At 55.8% G+C, this 20,562-nt stretch overlaps 1 protein-coding gene across 4 annotated transcripts in view; it reads left to right on the top strand.

Annotated features, from left to right (window-relative positions):
- Positions 1-20,562, top strand: part of CDH22 (cadherin 22) — an 87,775-nt gene that overhangs the window by 56,914 nt on the left and 10,299 nt on the right. For all 4 annotated transcript variants that reach the window (XM_053394813.1, XM_053394812.1, XM_053394814.1 and 1 more), the window contains exons 6-8: positions 1,114-1,301; positions 2,186-2,439; positions 7,586-7,722. In XM_053394813.1, coding sequence (XP_053250788.1) covers positions 1,114-1,301; positions 2,186-2,439; positions 7,586-7,722 — 579 coding nt within the window. The remainder of the gene's footprint in view (positions 1-1,113; positions 1,302-2,185; positions 2,440-7,585; positions 7,723-20,562) is intronic.

Genomic DNA, 20,562 nt, shown 5'->3' with positions numbered 1-20,562 from the left:
CTGGGGTGCCCCTGCTTTTAGGGTGCAAGCTGTGAAGGGTGTGTGTGCCCCTGAAAACTCTGGTGTGGGATAGGCAGATTTACACAGGACTCCCCCCCCCCTCCATGAGAGATTCCCTTTCCCGAAATCTCAGAACCAATGACTTGATGACAAATGCAAATCCAGGATTAGGCGAGCTGGGCCATTTGGCAGTTTTTAGCTTTATAAATTATGAGTAAAATGCAATGGGATCTCTTTGCAGGGCATTAGAACATTATCCCACCCCCATTTTTTTTTTTTTTTACAGAAAACGTCCAAGTTCTTTTTTTCCTAGAAAATCCATATCACTGCTTTTTATTATTATTTCCCCCCTAAAATGGAAGTTTATTAAGGTAAAGAAAAAAACCAAAGAGAAAATATACGGGGTGGGGGAATGAAACACCATGCTATCAACTCTGGGCACATTGGAAATGCAAGAAGCATCAATGCCTTCACCCAAGATGGACATACAACATCCAAATGTCCAAAATGATGTCCAGGTGAAAGTGGAGTTTACAAAAAAGAAAAAGTGGGTGCAGATGTAGTCGGGACATTCAGGTCCTCAGACCACTGTCCAGCAGACGGCGAGTATTAATCCTCCCAGTCGCTTTGTGACCCAAAGGGCTCCTGAAGTCCACTTTTCTCATCCCTGCTGTTCATCCCCAGGCCAAGGGGATCTGAAAACGCACAAACATCTGCAAATATCCAGGATTGCTCCAGTACAAAAGTCATGCAGAGCCAAAGGGAAATGCCACTGGACCTGCCAACATCGTGACAGGGCCAGAGTCCATCCGAATTAGACCATCCCTAGAGAGACATTGTGCAATAGACCTGGAAGATCAATTTTTGCAGAATTCCTCTCAGTTTTAAAGTTACGGAAATGTTCCACGTTGATCGGAGGGGTTGTCCCATCCAGAGATCCCTGGTTGAGGTTATGCCACCCACTCAAACTCCTTGTTTCATCCGTGCTTTGAAGATGGGTTCCTTTTGGGGGGGGGTGAGAGTGCCGGGGCTTGGAGGCAGCGATGGGGTGGCTCTTAAGCAGGAACCTTCCTCCCTGCGAGACCCTCACCCAGCCTCTTCCTCCCCCCCCAGAGATGTACCAGTTCAGTGTGGTGGAGACGGCCCCGGTGGGGACTCTGATCGGGAGGGTGAAGGCCGAGGACTCCGACGTGGGCGAGAACACCGACATGACCTACCAGGTCAAGGACGAGGAGGGGCTGGGGGCTTTCCGGGTGACCACCGACAGCAACACACAGGAAGCCCTCATCTCCGTGCAGAAGGTGAGCCGGGGGGGTGTCCCCTTCTCCCCCTTGTGAGTGTTGGGGGAAGCTGGGGGGGGGGGTCCTCTGGCCACAGCAGGGCCTCAGGGGAGCTGCCCCACCATGCACAATTCTATACAATTCAGATCCATGCACTTCTATGGATTCCCTGCCATCCTCTGCTGCCCCCGTCAGCAAAGCCCTGCCCAGTCTTGGGGGCTCTTTCCTCCTGCCCCTCCCTTCTCCCCCCTTTCTCCCCCCCTCCAGTTGCCTCTGGTTTCTCCCAATTGATTCCTGGTGAGTTCTGGACGCCTCCCAGTTCTGCTTGGCTGGCAGGCCTCCCTCCGCCTGGGAAACGGGGATCTCGGGGCTCTTCAGCTTTTCAGAATTCGGAGCATGCCAGCCCGTCTGCGGGATTCTGCCTGCCTCCATCTTCTGAGCGTCTCGCGTTGCGTCAGACTGGGGCCCCCTCCTCCCCCATGGAGGAAGGCAGGCAGGCAGAAGACGGAGAGCTGCCTGCTGCAGAGCCAGCCCATGGGCCCTGCTCTGGCTTGTCTGCCCTGACTGGCAGCCGCTCTCTGGGGTTGCCCCTCCCAGCCTTGCCAGGCGATGCTGCCAGGCGGGTGCACCTGGGTCCCTCTGCATGCAAGGCAGCTGCTCCCCACAGAGCTCTGCCCCCTAAAACATAGAGCTGCTTATGGTACCTCTTTGCAGAACTGGCCCCAGAGGACCCGGCTGGGCGCTGCCACCCTTAAAGGGGTCAGTTCTTTCCTCCAGCCTTTTGCAAGAGGGAGGTGCCCCTGGCTCTCACTTGGCTCTCAACCTGGGGTGGCCAAGGGGTGGGGCAGGGCTTTGGGGGGAGCCTGGATGGTGTCAGCCCACAAAAAACCCTCTTTTCACTGCAGCCTCTAGACTTTGAGGCCCAGAGCGTGCAGACAGTGGTGGTCGAGGCCCTGAACAAGTTTGCCGACCCCCGCTTTGTGGACCTGGGCACCTTCCGGGACCAGACCATCGTGCGCGTCTCTGTGTTGGATGTGGACGAGCCCCCCGAGTTCCAGCCCCCCGACGGCCTGATGGAGGTGCAGGAGGACGCGCCGGTGGGCTCTTTGGTGGGCATGGTCACCGCCCTGGACCCCGACGTGGCAAACAGACCCGTCCGGTAAGGAGGGCTTCCTCTCCTCCGTCCGGGAAATGGGTGTGTGGAGCCGGGAGAGGGAGGGGGGCGGTTGCAAAGGCAAGTGGGGTGCATGGGCAGCTGAGGCGGACAAGAAGGAGGAAGAGGCAAGAAGCTTCTGGGCACCTAAGCCTGGGAGGAGAATCCCAAAGAAGGAGGGAATCCGGAATCTGCAAGGTGGCCGTGGGCTTCATGTCGCACAAAACTCGGCTTTTGAGGAGAGGTTTCTGCAAAGTCCTTTGGCAAGAAATAAGTTTCGAGGTTTGTGAAATGAACTAAAAGGCGAGGTCTTGGCCCAACTTAGGGGGGTGGGAGTGGAAGGGCTTCTGTGTAGTTTGTGGATCTTTTTGCATATATCACACATATGCGCCTCTTGAACCACTTCCTTGCCTTTTCATGCACATTCCTGAAAATCTTCTGGTTGTGCAATTGGTGCTAGATTATATATCCCAGTTGCTGAGTTTCTGCTTTGAGTGGCACCTCCATGGCACCTCTGTTTGCGTTTCAGGGGAGGCAAAGGGGTCTGGGGGGGCAGAGGGGTCCAGCAGAAGTGGCCATGCAAAGTCAGTTGGCTGTCACTCAGAATGGGTGGGCTCTGGGTGCCAGCAGAATGCCAGAGGCATGAAGGGAGACGAGGTGCAGGGGTTCTGGGGGGGCGAGCAGGCCCAGCCGCTCTGCTCTGGTTCTGGGGCTCAACCAGGATTGGCCCAACGGAGCCCAGGGGGCCTCTGTGCCACAGGTGAGCAAGGAGGGCAGATCAGCAGGGTCTGTGCCAGGTGGACCCCCTCCCCATCACCTCTGTGCAACGTTGGCGCTGCCCTTCCCCAGCTGGCCTGGCAGACGGGGGCCACTGGAGAGAAGCCTTTCTTCTCTTCTCTGGGAAGATGGTGGACTCCCCTTCCTTGGAGGTTTTTAAGCAGAGGTCGGATGGCCGCCTGCCAGGGATGCTTCAGCTGTGATTGGCTGGGAGGAAAGACAGGCCTCCGCTCTTGTCTGTGCCCAGGACAGAGCCTTCCTCCCCGCCTGCGCCCGCCGGAGTCCCTCTTCTGTTTCCCCCCAGCTGTGATGCAGAGCTGCAGGCTGGCACTCTGTAGAGACGCTGTTGCTCCTTGGCACTCACTGGCGACGCAGACATGTGTTGGGCACAGGCGGTATGCAGGCTCCCGCGACGCCCGAGAGCGTCAACCTGCTCCGGCACAAAGGCGGCAGGCAGGGAAAACAAACACCACAAAGAGCTTTTCACACCGCGCTTGAAAAGCTTCCCAGAGCCCAGCAGCAGCCGCAGCAGCAATGCACATGCCAGGATGAGCCCCTCGCTCGGCTGCCGCTGCTGCCTTTGGGGGTGGCAAGGAAGGGCTGAGGCAGGCAAGTGCCAAGGAAACCGCCAAAGCGCAGGAGAGGGAGGAGAAGAAGCCGCTCTTTGCTTTGCCCAGCCAAACAACAGGCGATGCCGTTGGGAGGAGGAGGAGGAGAGGGAAGCTGGCGACACCAGCAGCATCCCAAGCAGCGGTTTCTTGCTCTGGCTGCCTCAAAGCCCCCCCCCCCGCAGAACCAGCTAGGCAAGGGGTGGGGGGCAGATCTGCTGCCTTTGGTGATGGGGGCACACACTGGTTTAGCTGGTGCAGGGAAGGGCTGGGCAGGGCAGGCCTCGCTGGAGGGCACTGCTGGGGGGGCAACTGGGACACGTGAGGGCTGAGAGAGCTCCCCCTTGGCAGGGGGCTGGGCTCGGGGGGGGGGGAGAGAAGGGCATCCTTTTCTTTTTGTGTATCACTGACGCTGCTTTCATATAGCACGCAAAACGTAATAAGGCTGGCGGGAAAGCTTCCGTCAAAACACCCCTGGAGCGTCTGCAGATATTTTGGATCTGCAGGTGACATGTCTGCCTCCGCTGAGCTCTGCCTTGCAGGGGTTGGACTAGATGACCCCTGGGGGTCTCTCCCAGCACTACGAGTCTGTGAATCCTCAGTTCAGGAGGGTTGGCAAGACTGAGAAAGAAGTGAGGGGGCTTCTTCCTACGTGGTTTGGCGGCAATGAGGGAAATGCACTCTGCACATGCTCAGCCTGGCATGAAGTGGGAACTGGGGGAGGCCTTCAGGCTGAACCGTGACCTGAAAGCAGCTCCTGGGGGCCTTGGCTTGGGCCAGGGTCTGCTCCTGTGCCTCTTCCCTCCGAGGCAGAGCAGCTGAGGCCAAGCTCCCCTCTGGACAGGCCCACCCTTTCCTCCCCACCTTCGGCCGGCAGCAGCGTCTGAGACCCCCCGGGCAGCAGCCCCCATGCAAACACGCCATTGCAGGCAGCAAAGCAATTTGGCTTGTTTCATAGCTGGATAAAAGACGATAAATCCCCCAGAGACAAAGCAGACCTGATTGAAAATAATCTTGCCAGCCAGGCAATTAGGAGGGCGAGCGGAGAGGCGAGGGGGCTGTGACCTGCCGCCTCTGGCCTGGCACCGCTGGCGCAGCATCTCCCAGCAGCCGCGCCGGATGCTGCCTGGCGTTTGCTCCCCCGCCACCCTGAAGGTGGGGCTGCCCTCCTCGGCTGCTTGTGGGGGGCAGAGGGAGGGGGCAGTCGTGGGGGCAAAAGGAGGGCCAAGGAGAGGGAGACAAGGCAGCGGGAGAAGCCACAAACTCCTAGCAGAGCTTGGCTTGCAGGTGGCAGAGGGCAGCCAGGCAGAGACCGCCCTCTGGGGCTGCTGCTGGGAGGTCAGGCCTGGCACATCCAGGAGGGTGACTGTGCCATCACCTCCGTCGCAGAATCCAGGGGGCAGCTCCAGTAAGCAGCAGGTGCTGGGCACACATGGTGCATGCGCAGTTTTGGCCCCCGTCGGGGATCTATCCTGGCTGGGGCAGAAGGCACAGCCCAGGAACAGAGAGGAAGCGCCAGGAAGCATCTGGCTGAAGGTGCCTCCCAGGAGGCCCTCGGCTTCCGTTGCTGGGAACCGTGGTTGGGAGGCACCCTGAGGGTCGCCCAGTCCAGCTCCCTGCATTGCAGGGGAAGCCCCTCCAGCGCTATGGGGCTCTCGCAAGGCTCTTCTTTCCGGGGGGGGCACTTGTGGGGCTTTCCTCTCTCCCGCGGCGACGTAACACTCTGCAGTTGTCCCTTCCCTCCCCGCCTGGCCTTTCTCTCTGTCAAGGTTGTTTGGAACCTGTATCCTCCTGTCCTCTGCAATATTTACAGTTCCTCCCGGCTTGTGTCATCCTCTGCGGATTTGACGAGGGCCCCTCGCTCGGCGCTCCTCCATCCGAGTCATTAACTTTATTGCGGAGGAAAAAGGAGGCAGCACAGCGGCGCAGGCAGATGCCCGACCGGCCTGGCAAGGGGTCGGAGGGGCTGTGCAGGGTGCGGCCGGGGGCTGGGGCTGCTTCAGGAACACCTGGTCGGCAGAGGGTGCTGCTTTTTCTGGGAACGCGTCCAAAGCACGGATCCGGATGGAGGTGCAGAAGCCTCCAAGGCCTGGCAGTCTGGCTTCCTTGGCATTTCCCCTCTGCTCTTGCTGGGCCAGTCGCCTCACATCCCTGGCACGGAAGCAGGACCAGGATGCCCGTGAGCCCTCTAGTCCAGCATCTTCTTGTCCCAGTGGCCAAACAGATGTCCATTGTAGGAGCTCTGCAAACAGCCCCAGAGCAACTCTCCCCTCCTGTGGATTCCAGAGACTGGCATTCAGAAACCTGGCTGCCTCCGACTGTGGAGGCAGAGCGGTGCCATCCTGGCTAGGAGCCCTCCAGAGCCCCCCCCCCCCGCCATGAAAGCTTCCTGCCTTTTGGGGGGGTGAAACAACAACAACAAACCTATGTTTACGTGAAACATACTCGATAAACACACAAGATTTCAACGGAAGTCTCATAAAGTTCAACAAATAAAGCAGAAGACCCAGTGGATCAGTTCATTTTCTAGTCAGTTCATGCACCACTACTATGCTATAAGATCCACTATCCTGTAACATCACATATGAGCCTGGATTACTGAGGAAGCCCAGGATGGCGAAACAAGGCTAATATTCTGGAAATCCTTGTCTTAGACTCTGTGACAGGATTCTGTGGAACTGTAACAACCCTTCATGTGGATTATTGGACTCTATGAACAGACAGGTGGAATCGACACTTGTACATGGATGGACCTTATGCATGAACTGACTAGAGAATGAACTGATCCACTGGGTCTTCTGCTTTTTCTGTTGAACTTTATGAGACTTCCGTTGAAATCTACAAATTGATACAATGAATATTATACCTTATTTATTCAAAAGTACAGCCGGTTGCGTCTTGTGTTGGTGGGGTGAGTCAGCGCCTGGGGAGGGGGGCCTGGACCCCCCTCGGGTGCCTTTGCAGGGGCTGGAGTCCAATGTCAGATGTGTGCCCTTCCTTCTTGATTCCACATGCCAGGAGAGTTTGTGTGGATGTGCCACTTGCAGTGCCCTCTGAGCCGTCTCTATGGCTCTGTGATCTGAGGAGGGTGATCTTCCTTTTCCGGGTTCTTGCTCTGACGTGGTGTCTTCTCCGTGAACGAATGAACATTGGCAAGTTGTGGTGCCCATCTGAAAGTGGCAGCGAATGAGAGCAGGTGTGGGATGGGCATGCCGGTCTGTTGGCTGGGCAGGTTCTGTGCATTAAACACCTTTCGCAGCATCTATTGACAAGTTTCCTTTAATGGCTAAATTAAAAGGAGCAGGTTTCTAGTCCTCCTTGCGGCTGAAATCACAGAGGAGGAGGGGTTGACCAGTGGTGGAGGAAGCCTGGGCAGGGCGCTGAGGGGCGGGGCATGCACAGCACCCATACAGACAGCGCTCAAGTGGCACCCATAGGGATGGCACACTCGCGACACCCATACCGACGGGGCACGCATGCCCTCGGCCACCCCACAGCTTGTGGGGGGGAGGCAGCGGGTGGACAGTGTGGAGCCTTCAGGCGCCTGAGATGCATGCTTTGGGTGCGCTGCAGGGCCCACAGTGAGTGCCGCCTGCAATTTTGTCATCCCTCCTCAGGGTGACCCCCGGGGCGGACCGCACCCCCGCACCCCTTCCTACCCCCCTGGGGTTGACATCAGGGTCCCAAGAGTTCCGTTGCCCCATGTGCCAGCCTCCCACCCCTCCCTCGCATCCTCCTCACAGCTCCCTTTCCCACCTGGTGCCCAGGTACGCCATCGACCGCAGCACCGACCTGGAGCAGATCTTTGACATCGACCCGCTGACTGGCGCCATCGTGACCAGCAAGGTGCTGGACCGGGAGACAGCCGGCTGGCACAACATCACCATCTTGGCCATGGAAGCAGGTGAGTCCCGGGGGGGGGCAGGTGGGCAGGATGGAGTCAGCCCAGAGGGGGCCAAGAAGAAGGAGAAGAGCCCCCAGGTGGGAGGAGGGCAAAGGGGTGCGTCTGGACCTGAAGCAGCCCTCCCAGGTGCCAACGGGAAGCAGGAAGGGGCAAGCCAGCAGGAATATTAATCTGAGCTGGGATGGGCAGGCGGCAGTGCTTCTGCCTCCGCTGCCACGTCTGACGTGGGGCCTCCTGGGGAGCTGAATCCCCCCCCCCCGCCTGGCTGACGCCTCAGGCCCCTCTTGATTCCCCTGGAGGAAGGCAAAGCCAAAACCTCACGGCTGCAGCAGCAAAGAGGGAGGGGCAGGGTTGTCAGGGAGGGCGCAAAGGAGGAGCAACACCCCCAAGACCTTTGGGGGGCTTCCAGGAGGATTATGAGCGTCCCACCTTTCGCTTTTGAAGGAGATCAAGCAACTTTCTGATGGTGAGAGATGTTGGCAGTGAGACGGACTCTGGGAAGGTGGCCCCCTGTGATTCCTGCATTGCAGGGGGTTGGACTAGATGGCCCTGAGGGTTCCCTTCCAACTTCTAAAGCCATCCAACTTGATGGCCATCGCAGCCTCCTTAGTTTCACAATGTGCTGTGTGAAGAAGTTCAGCTAAAAGAGGGCAAAGGCTGCTTCCCTCGCTGCCGCAGTTGCAAGATCTTGTCCAGGAGACCCTGCACAGTGCACCAGTGGTGGGGCAGGCTGGATGTCCTCTGGGTTCCCTTCCTTCTGATTCTCTGAGCCTGTGCTGCTGCTGCTGCTGCCTGGCTGTCCCACCCCACTTTCCCCCCTCGGCTGCTGCCTCCTCTCCGAATCACCCTCCCTCTTTCTGCAGCACCCAAGATTGCCCAATTGCTGCACCTGGGCAGGGGGCTCCCCTGGGCTCTGCTTATGGGGTGCCCACTCTGGGCTCCCCTCCCCTCCCTCCCTCTCCCACCCACTTCACACATAGCCTCTCCCCCCCCCCCAGTTTCCCTGCAAACCAGCCTGGTCCTTGGCAGGCAGGCAGGCAGGCAGGCGCGAAAGATGGTATTTTTGGGAGCCCTGCAGGAGGCGGCTGTAGCTGGGGGGGAGGCCGAGGTTCAGCACCAAGCAGGTGGTGGGGGAGAGTGAGCGGCTCGGCTCCAGCCCCCCCAAACCCACCCCACCAGCGGGTGCTGCTTTTGGCGGGGGTCCTGTGAGGACCTTGGCTCTTGCGCTCCTGCTTGCTTCCCCCTCCTCCCTGGTCCTCCTCGCCTCTTCCATCTCTGCCGCTCTCCCCAAAGAGGAAGCCCAACAGCTTGAATGCTCTTCCCCAAACTTCAAACAAGGCCGGCAGGAAACAAAGGCAGCCTCCCAGCCGCCGCCGCCTTTGATGCCTCCCTCTGCTGGGTCTCGGGGGTCTGGGCAAGCGGATTTCGGGAAGGGCCCTGAGACAGATTCCTTTCCTCCTCCTCCTCCTCCTCGCCCCCCTCGGCTGGCTGGCTCTGCTCTGCCAAAGGAAATCTCTTGGGGGGAGGAGGAAGGAGTTAGCCGAATAAATAGGAATAAATATGCGTGGCAAGTGCAGGTAGGCAGCCGCACCTGGCTGGAGGGGGAGAGGGAATGCTAATGAGGAGCAGGAGGATGGCAGAGGGGGCTGCAGAAGAAGAGGCAAGAGCATTTCCTGCATTGCAGGGGTGGGACTAGATGGCCTTTGGGGACCCCTTCCAGCTCGAGAGTGCTGGGAGTCGAGTGTCCAAGGGAGCTGCCGCTTCCGGGAAGGCCCTCTGGAGAGGCTGGGCGTGAGGCGTTCCAAACTGCCCTGGGATCTTTGGATAAAGGACGGCGTAGAAACTGAATTATTCTTCGGAAGAAGAATGCAGCATTTGCAGCTGGGTGACTTGAGAAGACTATCCAGCGAAGGCACAGAGGAGACCCCTCAGGGCTTCCTGGAGTCCCCAGGGGGCAGGGGCTGCTCTTGCAATGGGGTCCTGGGCCTGCTGCTGCCAGCCCCCCTCCCTCGCCATTTCTGCCCCCTTTCCGGAGAGTAGCAGCTTCCTGGCCTGCCCGTCTCCTCTGCCTCGGTAAAGATCTCTCCCTTCATCGGAAATGTCTGTCCTTGCAGTCTGGGCCAGAGTTAGGCCCTTGCATGTTTGGGGGTCTTGCAATTACAGTGGTACCTCTGGATGTGAACGGGATCCGTTCCGGAGCCCCGTTCACATCCTGAAGTGAACACAACCCGCGCCTGCGTGTCTGCACATGCGCGGGTCACGATTTGCCACTTCCGCACATGCGTGTGATGTCATTTTGAGCATCTGCGCATGCGCAAGCAGTGAAGCCCAGAAGCAATGCCCTCCGTTACATCCGGGTCGCCACGAAGCACAACCCAAAACGGCTTAACCTGAAGGGACTTCAACCTGAGGTATGACTGTACCTTCTAGAGTAGGAATGTTTCCCGAATTCCAGGTCTCTGCCGCGCCCCTAATGGACTGTGCTCTTCACAGCCAGCCCCATGGCAGGGATGTGGGGTTCAGAACTGTTCAGTAGCTCCAGTTGGCTTGCAGGGGCCTGTGGGGGGCAGTGCCACGGGGGGGAGGGGGGGCTTGGCGGACATGCACCTCTCCTGCATTGAAGGAGGGTTGACTACATGACTCTTGGGGTCCCTTCCGCCCCCACAGCCCAATGATCCTCTTGCCCTTGGCAGGGGAAACCAGGGGCTTCTTCCCCCACAGCCACGGTGCAGAAGGGCTCTGCTGCCCCCCGGCTCCCATTGCGTGGCTGGGGGGGGATCCCTCTCTCTGCCCGCAAATACAAGGCGACAGGAATCAGAAGGGCCGTCTCTCCCCGCAACAGCTCCCATTTCCAGACCAGTCAGCAGCCCCCGGCGGGCGAAGGGGCCTGTCAGGGTGCATTAGTGCCAGCGCTGGGCGGGCGCCTTCCCCGCCGACTCCCCTCTCCTCCGTCAGGAAGTTCTGACTCATCCATTTTAACTGTCCAGACGCTCCTGCCAGGGACATTATCCGGAGCGCTTTGTAATCATGAAATATTAATGGCGGATATTGAATTTAAAGCGCCATTTATGTCGGGATCCTTTGCTGGAAAGGGCAGTTGTAAAGGGGCGGCCTTCAAAGTGGGGGGGGGCAGGGAGAGAGGGAGAAAGAGAGAGGGCAGGAGAGAGAGACAGAGAGAGAGAGAGAGAGAGAGAGAGAGAGAGAGAGAGAGAGAGAGGTGGGGGGAGAGTCAGCATCTCCCACCCGGGAACCCAACTGCTTTGTGGGCCTCTTGCAAAGGGCTTTTGCCCTAAGCAGGAACATGACCCCTCCCTCCCTCTTGGTGCTTCAAGGGGGGGGGGGGAGAAGGATGACAATGAATGACGCATATCTTCCCCTAACTGCCCAGGAGCCTCATTCCGGCCCCTGCCCGTTACTGCTGGTGGGGCGCTTGCTGCTCTTTCGGTCTCAACCCCACTTTGGCGCAATTCAGACACGCAGAATCGTAGGGTTGGGAGGCACCCCAAGGTCATCCAGTCCAACCCCCGCAGTGCAGGTTTTGCAGCTAAAGAACCCCCGTCATAGATGCGCACACTTTCTGCACCCCCACACACCCAGCGCTTCTTGGTGGGGCTGGGCGCCCAAGGGTGCCTCTTGACCCCCCTCCCGGGGGCGGGGACCTGCTTCCTCCCATTTCACAGCCCTGGGAGGCCCCTGCCTCTCCGGTGTCCAGAGACCCCTCCAAATGGGGCCAGGAGCTCCTCTCCCTTCCGGGTTTCCCAGGCTGAAGCCCTGCATGTGGGGAGGGTCATGGCCGGCTGGTCAGCGGCTGCCCCATCTCTGGCGCTGGCTTGGCTCTTGATGGTCCCGAGTCACAATGGCCTCACTCTGGCTCCCCAGTCCAATGCTTCTGAATCCCAGTGGCTGGGAACTGCAGGATGTGAAAGGGCTGCTCTGGCATAACCTCCAAGTGTCCCGGTTTTCCGGGGACAGTCCCGGAATTACAGAAGCTGTCCTGGTTTCTGATTTGATCCATAGCTGTCAACGTTTCCCTTTTTAAAAGGGAAATTCCCTTATTCCGAATAGGATTCCTCGCAAGAAAAGGGAAAAGTTGACAGCTATGATTTGATCCCAGAATGTCCCGGTTTCCTCCCCTCCACGTCTCTGAGAACAATCAAAGTGGAGTGTGTGTGTCGGTGCAAAAACAGAGTCCAGTTTATACTGAAAATGAAATCCCTGCACCAAATGAAGGAGACAGTGAAGCTGGCGTAAAAAGCCCCTCCTAGAATTTGAAAGGAAAAGGTCACCAATCTGCTTTAAATTCCTTAATTGCAATGCTTCAGCAGCCAGCCGTCCTCAGAAACACCTGGAGTTTTTGTTCCTTTCTTGTAAGTGGCGTCTGACTGTCTACTCGGAAGTAAGTCCCACTGTAGTCAATGGAGCTTACTCCCAGGTAACTGGGTAAAGCCTGGGCAGCCTTTTGCTGCCATCCGAAGCAGTTCCATAGGATTTACTGCATGGTATGTTCCTGATCATTCTCACAGATTCCATTATTGTTGTTGTTGTTGTTGTTGTTGTTGTTGTTGTTGTTGTTGTTATTATTATTACTACTGTTCCCCCACCTTTTTCCCTGACTCAAGGCATCTTGCAGCTTTTTCTTTCTTTCATTCCATTTATCGTTTCCCTCGACCTCCAGGTATAAGACAGTATATAAATTCAATAAATGAATAAATAATAATATTTTTTCTCATAATAACAACAACCCTGCGAGGCAGGTGAGGCAGAGAGGTTGCCCTTGGCTCAAGGCGGCAGGTGTAGGTGGGTCAAGATCCAGCAAGGGAGAAGCTTCCTGGTGCAGACCAGGATGCCCCTCTTTTCATTGGAGAAATGTTGGCGGGCATGCCGCTCTTGTGCCGTCATTCTGCTTGCTGGCCTCCCCTGATGGGCACCTGGTTGGCTGCCGTGAGAGCAGGATGCCTGGCCTGATCCGGCGCGCTTTGCCTTCTGCTCTGGCTTGGTGCTCTTTGGGCAGCCGAGAGCATTTTCTCGGTGATGCGCAGGGCCAGGCGCGGCATGAAAGGGGCCTGTTGAGCCCCGAGAGCCTCTTGGAGTGTTTGTGCAGATAAATCTTCATCTCCCGCACAAGCTGTTTACCTTCCTTGGGCTAATATTAGGGATTCTCTCCCTGTTTTCTCCGGCGCTCATGTAAAATGATGGGCCCTTGACTGCTGTGTCCACTGCTGGTAATTGAGATGATAAATCTTCCTGCCGGAGAACGGCCGTAATCGCAGACGGAGCTGGACCGCTCCTTAATTACCCTCCTGCCGCTGAGCTGGGGCAGCGCAAGAGATGGGGAGGGGGCCAGAGGGAGGGGAGCCCCTCTTTCCGAGGGAGACTCCTCCCCAGCAAAGACTCACCTGCACCAAGGGAGAGGCGGGGGCCAGGATCCAGATGCACCAAGGCCGGTCCAGCTGGTCGCTTCGGTGGCAGGGCGAATGGGGTTAGAAGGATCATGGAATCGGAGGGTTGTGGGGGGGAGGGACCCCAGGGGTCATCTAGTCCAACCCCCGGCCATGAAGGGACTCGGCTAAGGGATCGCTGGCAGGTGGTTGCCTGACCTCCACTTGAAAACCTCAGTCGGATGATAGAATAATGGGGCTGGAAGGGACCCCCAGGGCCCACTGTGACTTTTGGAAGACATCTGAGGGCAGCCCTGCATAGGGAAGTTTTTGAGGGTTGGTGTTTTGTGGTGTTATATATTTTGCTGGAAGCCGCCCAGAATGGCTGGGGCAACCCAGTCTGATGGCCAGCGTGGAAATAGTAAAAATGTTGTTGTTGTTCCTGTGGGAGGTTCTTTTAAACCAACCGGCCTTTCTCCTTAATCCTCAACTTTGGTCATCTGTTTGACTTTGATTCATACACTGATTCTTCTTCTTCTTCGGCGGCGATCCCTCGTAGCCAAGTAAGATGGTCTTCCATGAACACAGTCTTAACAGTGAGTCCTTAAGTGACTGTGGAGGCCAATTCTGGACCCACACCTCCTTCCACAGTGGGGACACTGGTTTCTGGGCGGGAGTTGACCCCAGTGAGGGTTTGCCAAGTGTGTCTTCCTCTCAGCACGTTTCTCCATTTTGTCCTGAGTTTGAGTGTCTTCAAAGCCCAGGACACCTTTGGTCAAGGCTGTTCTCCAACTGGAGCGCTCGCAGGCCAGTGTTTCCCAGTTGTTGGTGTTTATACTGCATTTTTTTAGATTTGCCTTGAGAGAGTCTTTAAACCTCTTTTGTTGACCACCAGCATTACGCTTTCCATTTTTAAGTTCGGAATAGAGTAGTTGCTTTGGAAGACGATAATCGGGCATCCGCACAACATGACCAGTCCAACGAAGTTGATGTTGAAGAATCTTTGCTTCCACACTGGTGATCTTTGCTTTACCTTTTACGCTCCTTATAGAGGGTGGGTGGCTGTGGGTCAGGGATGCTCCTGCCGCGACCACAGAGGAGCCGGCCTGGGGGGTCCCACCAACTGTGCAATTCTATAATCCTGCTGGGAGTGGGGTGGGATTCTGTGCCGGAATGCATCCCCCATGGATCGCCTCTCCTTGGCAGAGAGTGGCTGCCTTGCCAGCTTCCCCTCGCTGCCCCACTGGGTGTGGGGAGTCCCTCCCTCCCTCCCGCCCTCTGCTTCCTTCCCCGCTTGTCATGGGCTGCAGAGGGACTTAGTGGCTTCCTGGCCCATCCCCCCTGCCGGTGCCCCTCCTCTCGGGCAGCTGACACGGTCGGATCCTTCTGGATGAGGCGGTCAGGTGCCCCCGGCAGGAGCCTGCAGCCCCCCCCCTGGGCTGGGAGTCCCATCCTGCTTCTCCGTGCCCCCCAGCTCCCCTCCCCACCTGCCTCCCCCCCCCCAACGGCGCTTTCAGATTAATGGCATTCCGACTCCTGGAGGAAATGCGGTGAAAAAACCCGGCATGTTTAATTTTAATTTAGGAAAGCATTTAGGTAGCGGAGCCTCGTTTCCTCGCTGCTGTCAATCACGTTTTCTCAAGGCTGACATCAATTAGTTTAAAAATATTGAATGTAATTTTGCCTGACACAACATATTGCAGCCACTGCAAAATATAATTTATTTTAGAAGAAGAAATAATTAAACTAATTTGCATGTCAGTCAGCCGGGTTGGGATGCTGGGGGGGAGGGGCCGGTGGAGATGATGGATCCTCCGGGGAGGGGGAGGGGAGCCGCCTTGCCCCCTCCCTCCTTGCGACCCCCCCGGGCCGACTGCGGAGCCCCTTTGACCTCGGAGTCCCAGCCCTGCGCCTCCCAGCAGCCTCTTGCCACAGGTGCCAGCGGAGGGGCTGGCAGGGGTTGGGGGGCAGCAGGACAGGAGCCGGCAGAGGAGAGGCAGCGGGAAGATGCCCCCCAGGAGGGGCTAGGATGGCTTTGCTCCAAGACGTTCAGGAGAAGGGGAGCGAGAGAGGCTGTCAGAGGAGGAACTGGGGGCTGGAGGGCGCAAGCTAGGAGGCACGGCACCCCCCCTTCTTATTTTATTCTTATTTTTTATTTGCATTTTTTTTTTTAATACAGAGACAGAAAAGACAAAGAATACATCCCACGTCCCCTTCCCTCCACTCTCTGGCTGCACAACTTTCATATTCCTCTCGACTAAATACCTGGTGACTTCCCTCCCATCCTATTCCTGGTTTCTTTATTTTTCTATTAAATCACATGTTCCAAATTCTTCATCTTCAAAGTTCTTTGCCTGTTAAATTCTGTTATAAACCACCAGAATGCCTATATCACGCAAATCCAATTGAAAACACACATAAACGTAATAGGCCATATAGTAACAATAACAAAGTTATTTACTAGAACTACAGAAAAATACAAAAGAGATGAAGAAATTAGTAAAGAATGTACTATGGCACTGACTATATAGGACTTGTAGCTTGTACATACTGGACTTGGTGGTCAACCGAAAAGCTACATTTTTATTATATTATGTCACGATGTCGATTTTGACATTATGAGAAGTGGCATCTAATTTTTGAGAAGTAGTTCTAGTAAATAACTTTGCAATTGTTACTATACGGCCTATTATGTTAAACTCTGTTAACTTCTATTCTGCTGGATTTACTCCAGACCTGCTAGGTTATTTCCTTGTTAATACTGGTTCTTAAAATATTCAATAATCCTTTTCCTCCCCTCTTCCTCTAACCCCCCGCAAGGAGCCTGCCAGGGAGGCTGAGAGGCCGGGACTGACCCTCAAGGCCGCACCCAGGGGGGATTTGAACTCTGGTCTCCTGGGTTCTAGTCCTCCTCACAGGATGGAGCACACTTGTTTCCTGCTGCTCTGGAGGGTAGAACTCGAACCCGTGGCTTCAAGAAAGGAGATTCCGGCTAAACATACAGAAGAACTTTCTGGCAGTAAGAGCCCTTCTTCCGTGGGATGGAAGGAGGTTTTTAAGAAGAGGTTGGGTGGCCATCTGTCTTGGATGCTGGAGCTGAAATTGCTGTGCTTCAGGGGGTTGGACTAGATGACCCTTGGGGCGCCTTCCAGTTCTGTGATTCTATCCAAGGAGACAGGTCACTGGGGGATGCGGGATGAGGGGGAAGTTGCTGTGCCCCTTCTGGGCTTCCCAAGGGGGTGTCTGCTTGGCCATTGGGGGACTGGATGGGTCTTTGAGCTAATCCACGGGGGAAATTGGGGATTAAGCCCCCAGTTGGGGCCTCCATTCGTGTGCAGGAGAAGTTCAGCTCTTTTCCATTCTCGGTGACACTTGCTTCCCCTGAGCTAAAAAGGTAACGGACCCCTGTCTCTCTCCCCGCCCCCCCGCAGTAACAGAGTCCAGTCTTTTTCTTTTTAATAATTTTTTAAATTAATTTTTACAATTTAATATTCAATACATTTATCATATAAAAAAATAAAAATAAAACACAACTCCCACCCCCATGACTTCCCTCAACTTTCCCTTCTGGTTCTTTAACTATTTGCTGCTTCTACTTAATCTTTGTCTTATTTTTCATCTTTAAATGTACTGCTCTTATTTTCGTATCATTTTTGTACATCATTTTCTTCAAATCACATCTTGCATTTAATTAATTTCCATAATGTTATTTCTTAACCTTTACTCTTGTTTTCTTAGTTGTGTTTACTCAAACCCTGCTAATGAGTCCATTTCTTTACAATATTTCTGTAAATACAGCATGAACAGTTCCCATTCTTTTTTAAAGTCTCTATTGTCCTTGTCTCTGAGTCTTCCTGTAAGTTTAGCCATTTCTGCAGAATCCATCAGTTTTGCTTGCCATTCTTCTTTCGCCGGTATCTTGTCGTCTTTCCATTTTGGGGCTAGTAAAACCCTAGCCGCTGCTGTCGCATACATGAATAACTTCTTCTGCCCTTTCGGTAATTCCTGGCCTATAATACCTAACAAGAAAGCTTCTGATTTTTCAACCAAGGTTATTTTAAACATCTTTTTCAATTCGTTAGATATCATTTCTCAATAATTTTGGGAAAGGATGGCTGAATCCCGTCAAAGGAGACTATGGGGTCAGGTGTCTCTACTTGAACTGGCATGCTTTCAAACTGCTAGGTTGGCAGGATCCGGGACAGTGCAAGGGGAGCTACTCTGTCATGCGGATTTGAACTGCCGCCCTTCCGATCGGCAAGCCCAAGAGGCTCAGCGGTTTCGACCCCCGTGCCACCCGGGTTCCAAGCTTCCCCTGAACCCCGTTGGCGCTTCTGCCCCCAGCTGGCAGAGATCCTTCCTTGCAACCCGCTTGGGCACCTGGGAACTTGGCCGCCTCCCTCTGGCAGGCAAATGTGCGTTTTTGAGGGCTGTGGGAAGAAAAGGGAGGTGGCTTGTTTGGCTGGTTGAGTTGCTTAATTTGTAACCCTCGTTTTGTCTCCTGAGCCCCAAGATGAGCAAAACGTAAAACCCATTAAGAACATGATGCATTAGTAGGGCAGCCAGGAAACTGGCCCCTGACTCCCGCAGCCCAGCCCAGCTCCAGCTACAAAAGCGGAGGCTGCTGAGGAGACTCTTGCGCCGCTGTCTTGGTATGGGGTTTTTTTGGGGGGCGGGAGGGTGTTGCTGTTACTGCTATTAATTTTTTGCATCTTTTTGTTGTTGTTATTTTACTGCATCTTTATTTTTAGATCTTACGGCCATTGTTCAATTTGGTTGTGGACTTTTTGACGCGTTTTATTGATGGTTTGTGACGACTTTTGCTGTGTTTGTAATTATGAACCTGTGTTCGTCTTGTGAGCCGCCTTGAGCATGGTTTTAACTGTGGAAAGGTAATGCACAGTTAAGGTGAAGGTGACCGAGAGGCTCTCCTTGGGTCTGACTTGGAGCTACAAGGCAAGTGGGGGGGGCTGAAAGACCGAGACCCAGAAGCTTGGAGTGGAAACAGAACATGGCAGAGATCTGAGTCAGGGCAGGAGGAGAGGCTCTGGCCGGCATCTCTGGGGCCTCCCCCCTCCCGTTCTGAACCCCGTTTAGTTCCACTTCTGGCAGGACCTCCCAGTCCCAGCGTGTCAGACACGGAGAGTCCTCCCCTCCCTTTGGTAACTTCACGGATAAGAATTAACGAGCAGTTGATATATTTATAGTCCTTTTATTACGGCATCATGTTGCAAGCACAAATACACAGCTCTCCGCACGGAGGGCGGTTGGCCACTCCAATCTTCCTTCCGGCTTCAGCAGCATTTTAGGCGCCAATGAGAAGTTCCTCCCTCCCTCTACCTCCTTTGCTCTCTGATACGTTTGGACCTCCAAGTCCATGTTGAGGGGGGGGTCCCCCACGCTCTCAAGAGGAGTCTCAACTAGCTGCCCCCTCCCTTCCGGCTCCCTTGTCATTATCTCGCAACTGGGTAACTCCTCCCTAAGCTTTTCAGCTTCTGTTTCTCTCTCTGCTTCTGAACATGCTGTGAGCAAAGGGGGGGAGACTCTTCCGCCTCCAGCTCTCCATCAGAGAGAAGCTGGTCTGCCATAGAAGGCACCCCCCAGGCCTCGTCTTCAGACCATTCCCTGGCACAACGCAGGCTTGGAAATGGTAAGGGCACCAAGAGCCAGAGCCTCTGTCCTGGGCTGCCCTTTGGGTCTCTGCTTCCCTCCAGCCATTAATAAACCAGCAGCCTGCGTAGTCCAGGCAGGGCCTGTTTGCAGGATCAGACCCGGGGCTCCTGAAGTCCTGCATGCTGCCCACCATGCGGGACCAGAGCGCATGGCCGCATCTCTCCCTGCTTGTTGTCTGCAGCAACTGGCCCTGAGAGGCACGAGAGCAGAGCAGAAACAGGGTCCCGTCTTCCTCTCTAAATCGGTCCAGTTGGTGGCCATCCCTCTGTCTTGTGGCAAGGAGTTCCAGAGTTTAATGGCAGTGTGTGAAGAAGTGCTCTATCTTGTCCATCCCGATGCTTCATCTGACGGCCGCATGGACTTCCGGCGTGATGAGAGCAGGAGGCAACTTTTCCCTGCCAGCCTTGCATAATTTCACACGCCTCTGGTTCTGCCACCTTCTACCAGAGTTTCCACACAAGGGATGTGCTCCCTCCCCGTGATAATTTGGGTGGCCCTTTTCTGGGTACACAATACCCTTTTTGAGGCGAGGCGGCCAGAACTGTGCACGGTCCTCCAAAGGTGGTCGCCTCAGAGATTGGTAAAAGGGCATTTTGATGGGGGGAGTTTTATCTTCCTTCCCTAACGCTCCCCATCAGGCAGGGATGGCGGCTCAGGAGTCCCTGGCGGGCGGCCAGGCAATCTCTCTCCCAGAGCCACCAGCCCAGGAGAAGCCACGCGCTTCCTTGGATGATTTTCTGAGATTTCTTGCGAGCTACGCTTACTTCTGTTGGCTTAAATTTGTGCTGCTTTGTACGTGTTTTTCCTGAGCTGCCTTGTAAGAAAAGGCTTCTTAAAGAAATCTGAGCAGTGGCCAAGAGGAGGGAGGGAGGGAGGGGGCAATGGGCAGCCCCTGCCCCTCCTTCCCAGATCCAGCAGCCCCCCTCCTGTGCCCACCTGCCCATTTCCTCTGCCCAGATCCGGCCCCTGCCCAGCCCATCCTTGCAGCTCCGTCTCTCCCACTCCTTTCAGTGGAGCAGGGCAGGTGCCAGGCGCTTGATGGATGGCGCTGGCCCCTCCGCCGGGACCCTCCCCTCTAATCAGCAAAGTGGCAGCCGCGGCAGAGCGAGCCGGAAGAGGGGGGTCTTTGAAGGCCGGCTCTGGCTGGCGTGATGCCCCTTTGCCCCCCGTCCCCCAGGCCTTTGGGCAATGGCGGTTCCTTGCAAACTTATCAGCAAAGAGGCAGATGTTGGAGGCCAGGAAGGCAGAGCCAGGCTAGCTGGCCAGCCTGCGGGTGGCATTGCCAAGGAGTCGGGGATTGGCAGAGCCCCTCCCCCCGGCTAGGCTGCTGCTGGGGCTGCACTTCCTGCTCACGGCTGCATTCCAGAATGCGGCCGCTCTTCCTGGTGCAAAGGGCTCCCAGAAATGGCTGCTGGTGGATCAGCCTCAGCACATCCTGCCCCTCCCAGCAGCCAACCGGGTGCCCCGTGGGCAGGGTGGGGTGCAAGGCCAGCCCCTTCCCCAGCGACTGGCCTTCATGGCATGCTCAGAGGCTGACTAAAGCTGCTTTTAGCCTCAATTTCCTGGATTTATGGTGATATGAGAGTGGGGCAGGGAAGTCAGTGGGCAAGGCCTCCTCACCCCTGTGGTGCCCGCATGCCCTCTCCCATGGGTTCTCTTAGCAAAGTGCCCTGAGGTGGAGGTGATGGTCTCTCTTGGGCATTGGCAGAGCTGAGCAGGGAGAGATGCCCCTCCTTGCCCGCCTCTCTCCAGCAGACACTCTGCCACGGAGGAGGGAGACTGGCACAGT

This window comes from Podarcis raffonei, chromosome 6, assembly GCF_027172205.1.
Source record: "Podarcis raffonei isolate rPodRaf1 chromosome 6, rPodRaf1.pri, whole genome shotgun sequence".
In the NCBI taxonomy this organism is placed as follows: Eukaryota; Metazoa; Chordata; class Lepidosauria; order Squamata; family Lacertidae; genus Podarcis; species Podarcis raffonei.
Note: the sequence above shows the minus strand (reverse complement) of the source record. Positions and strands in the feature narration are given on the sequence as shown.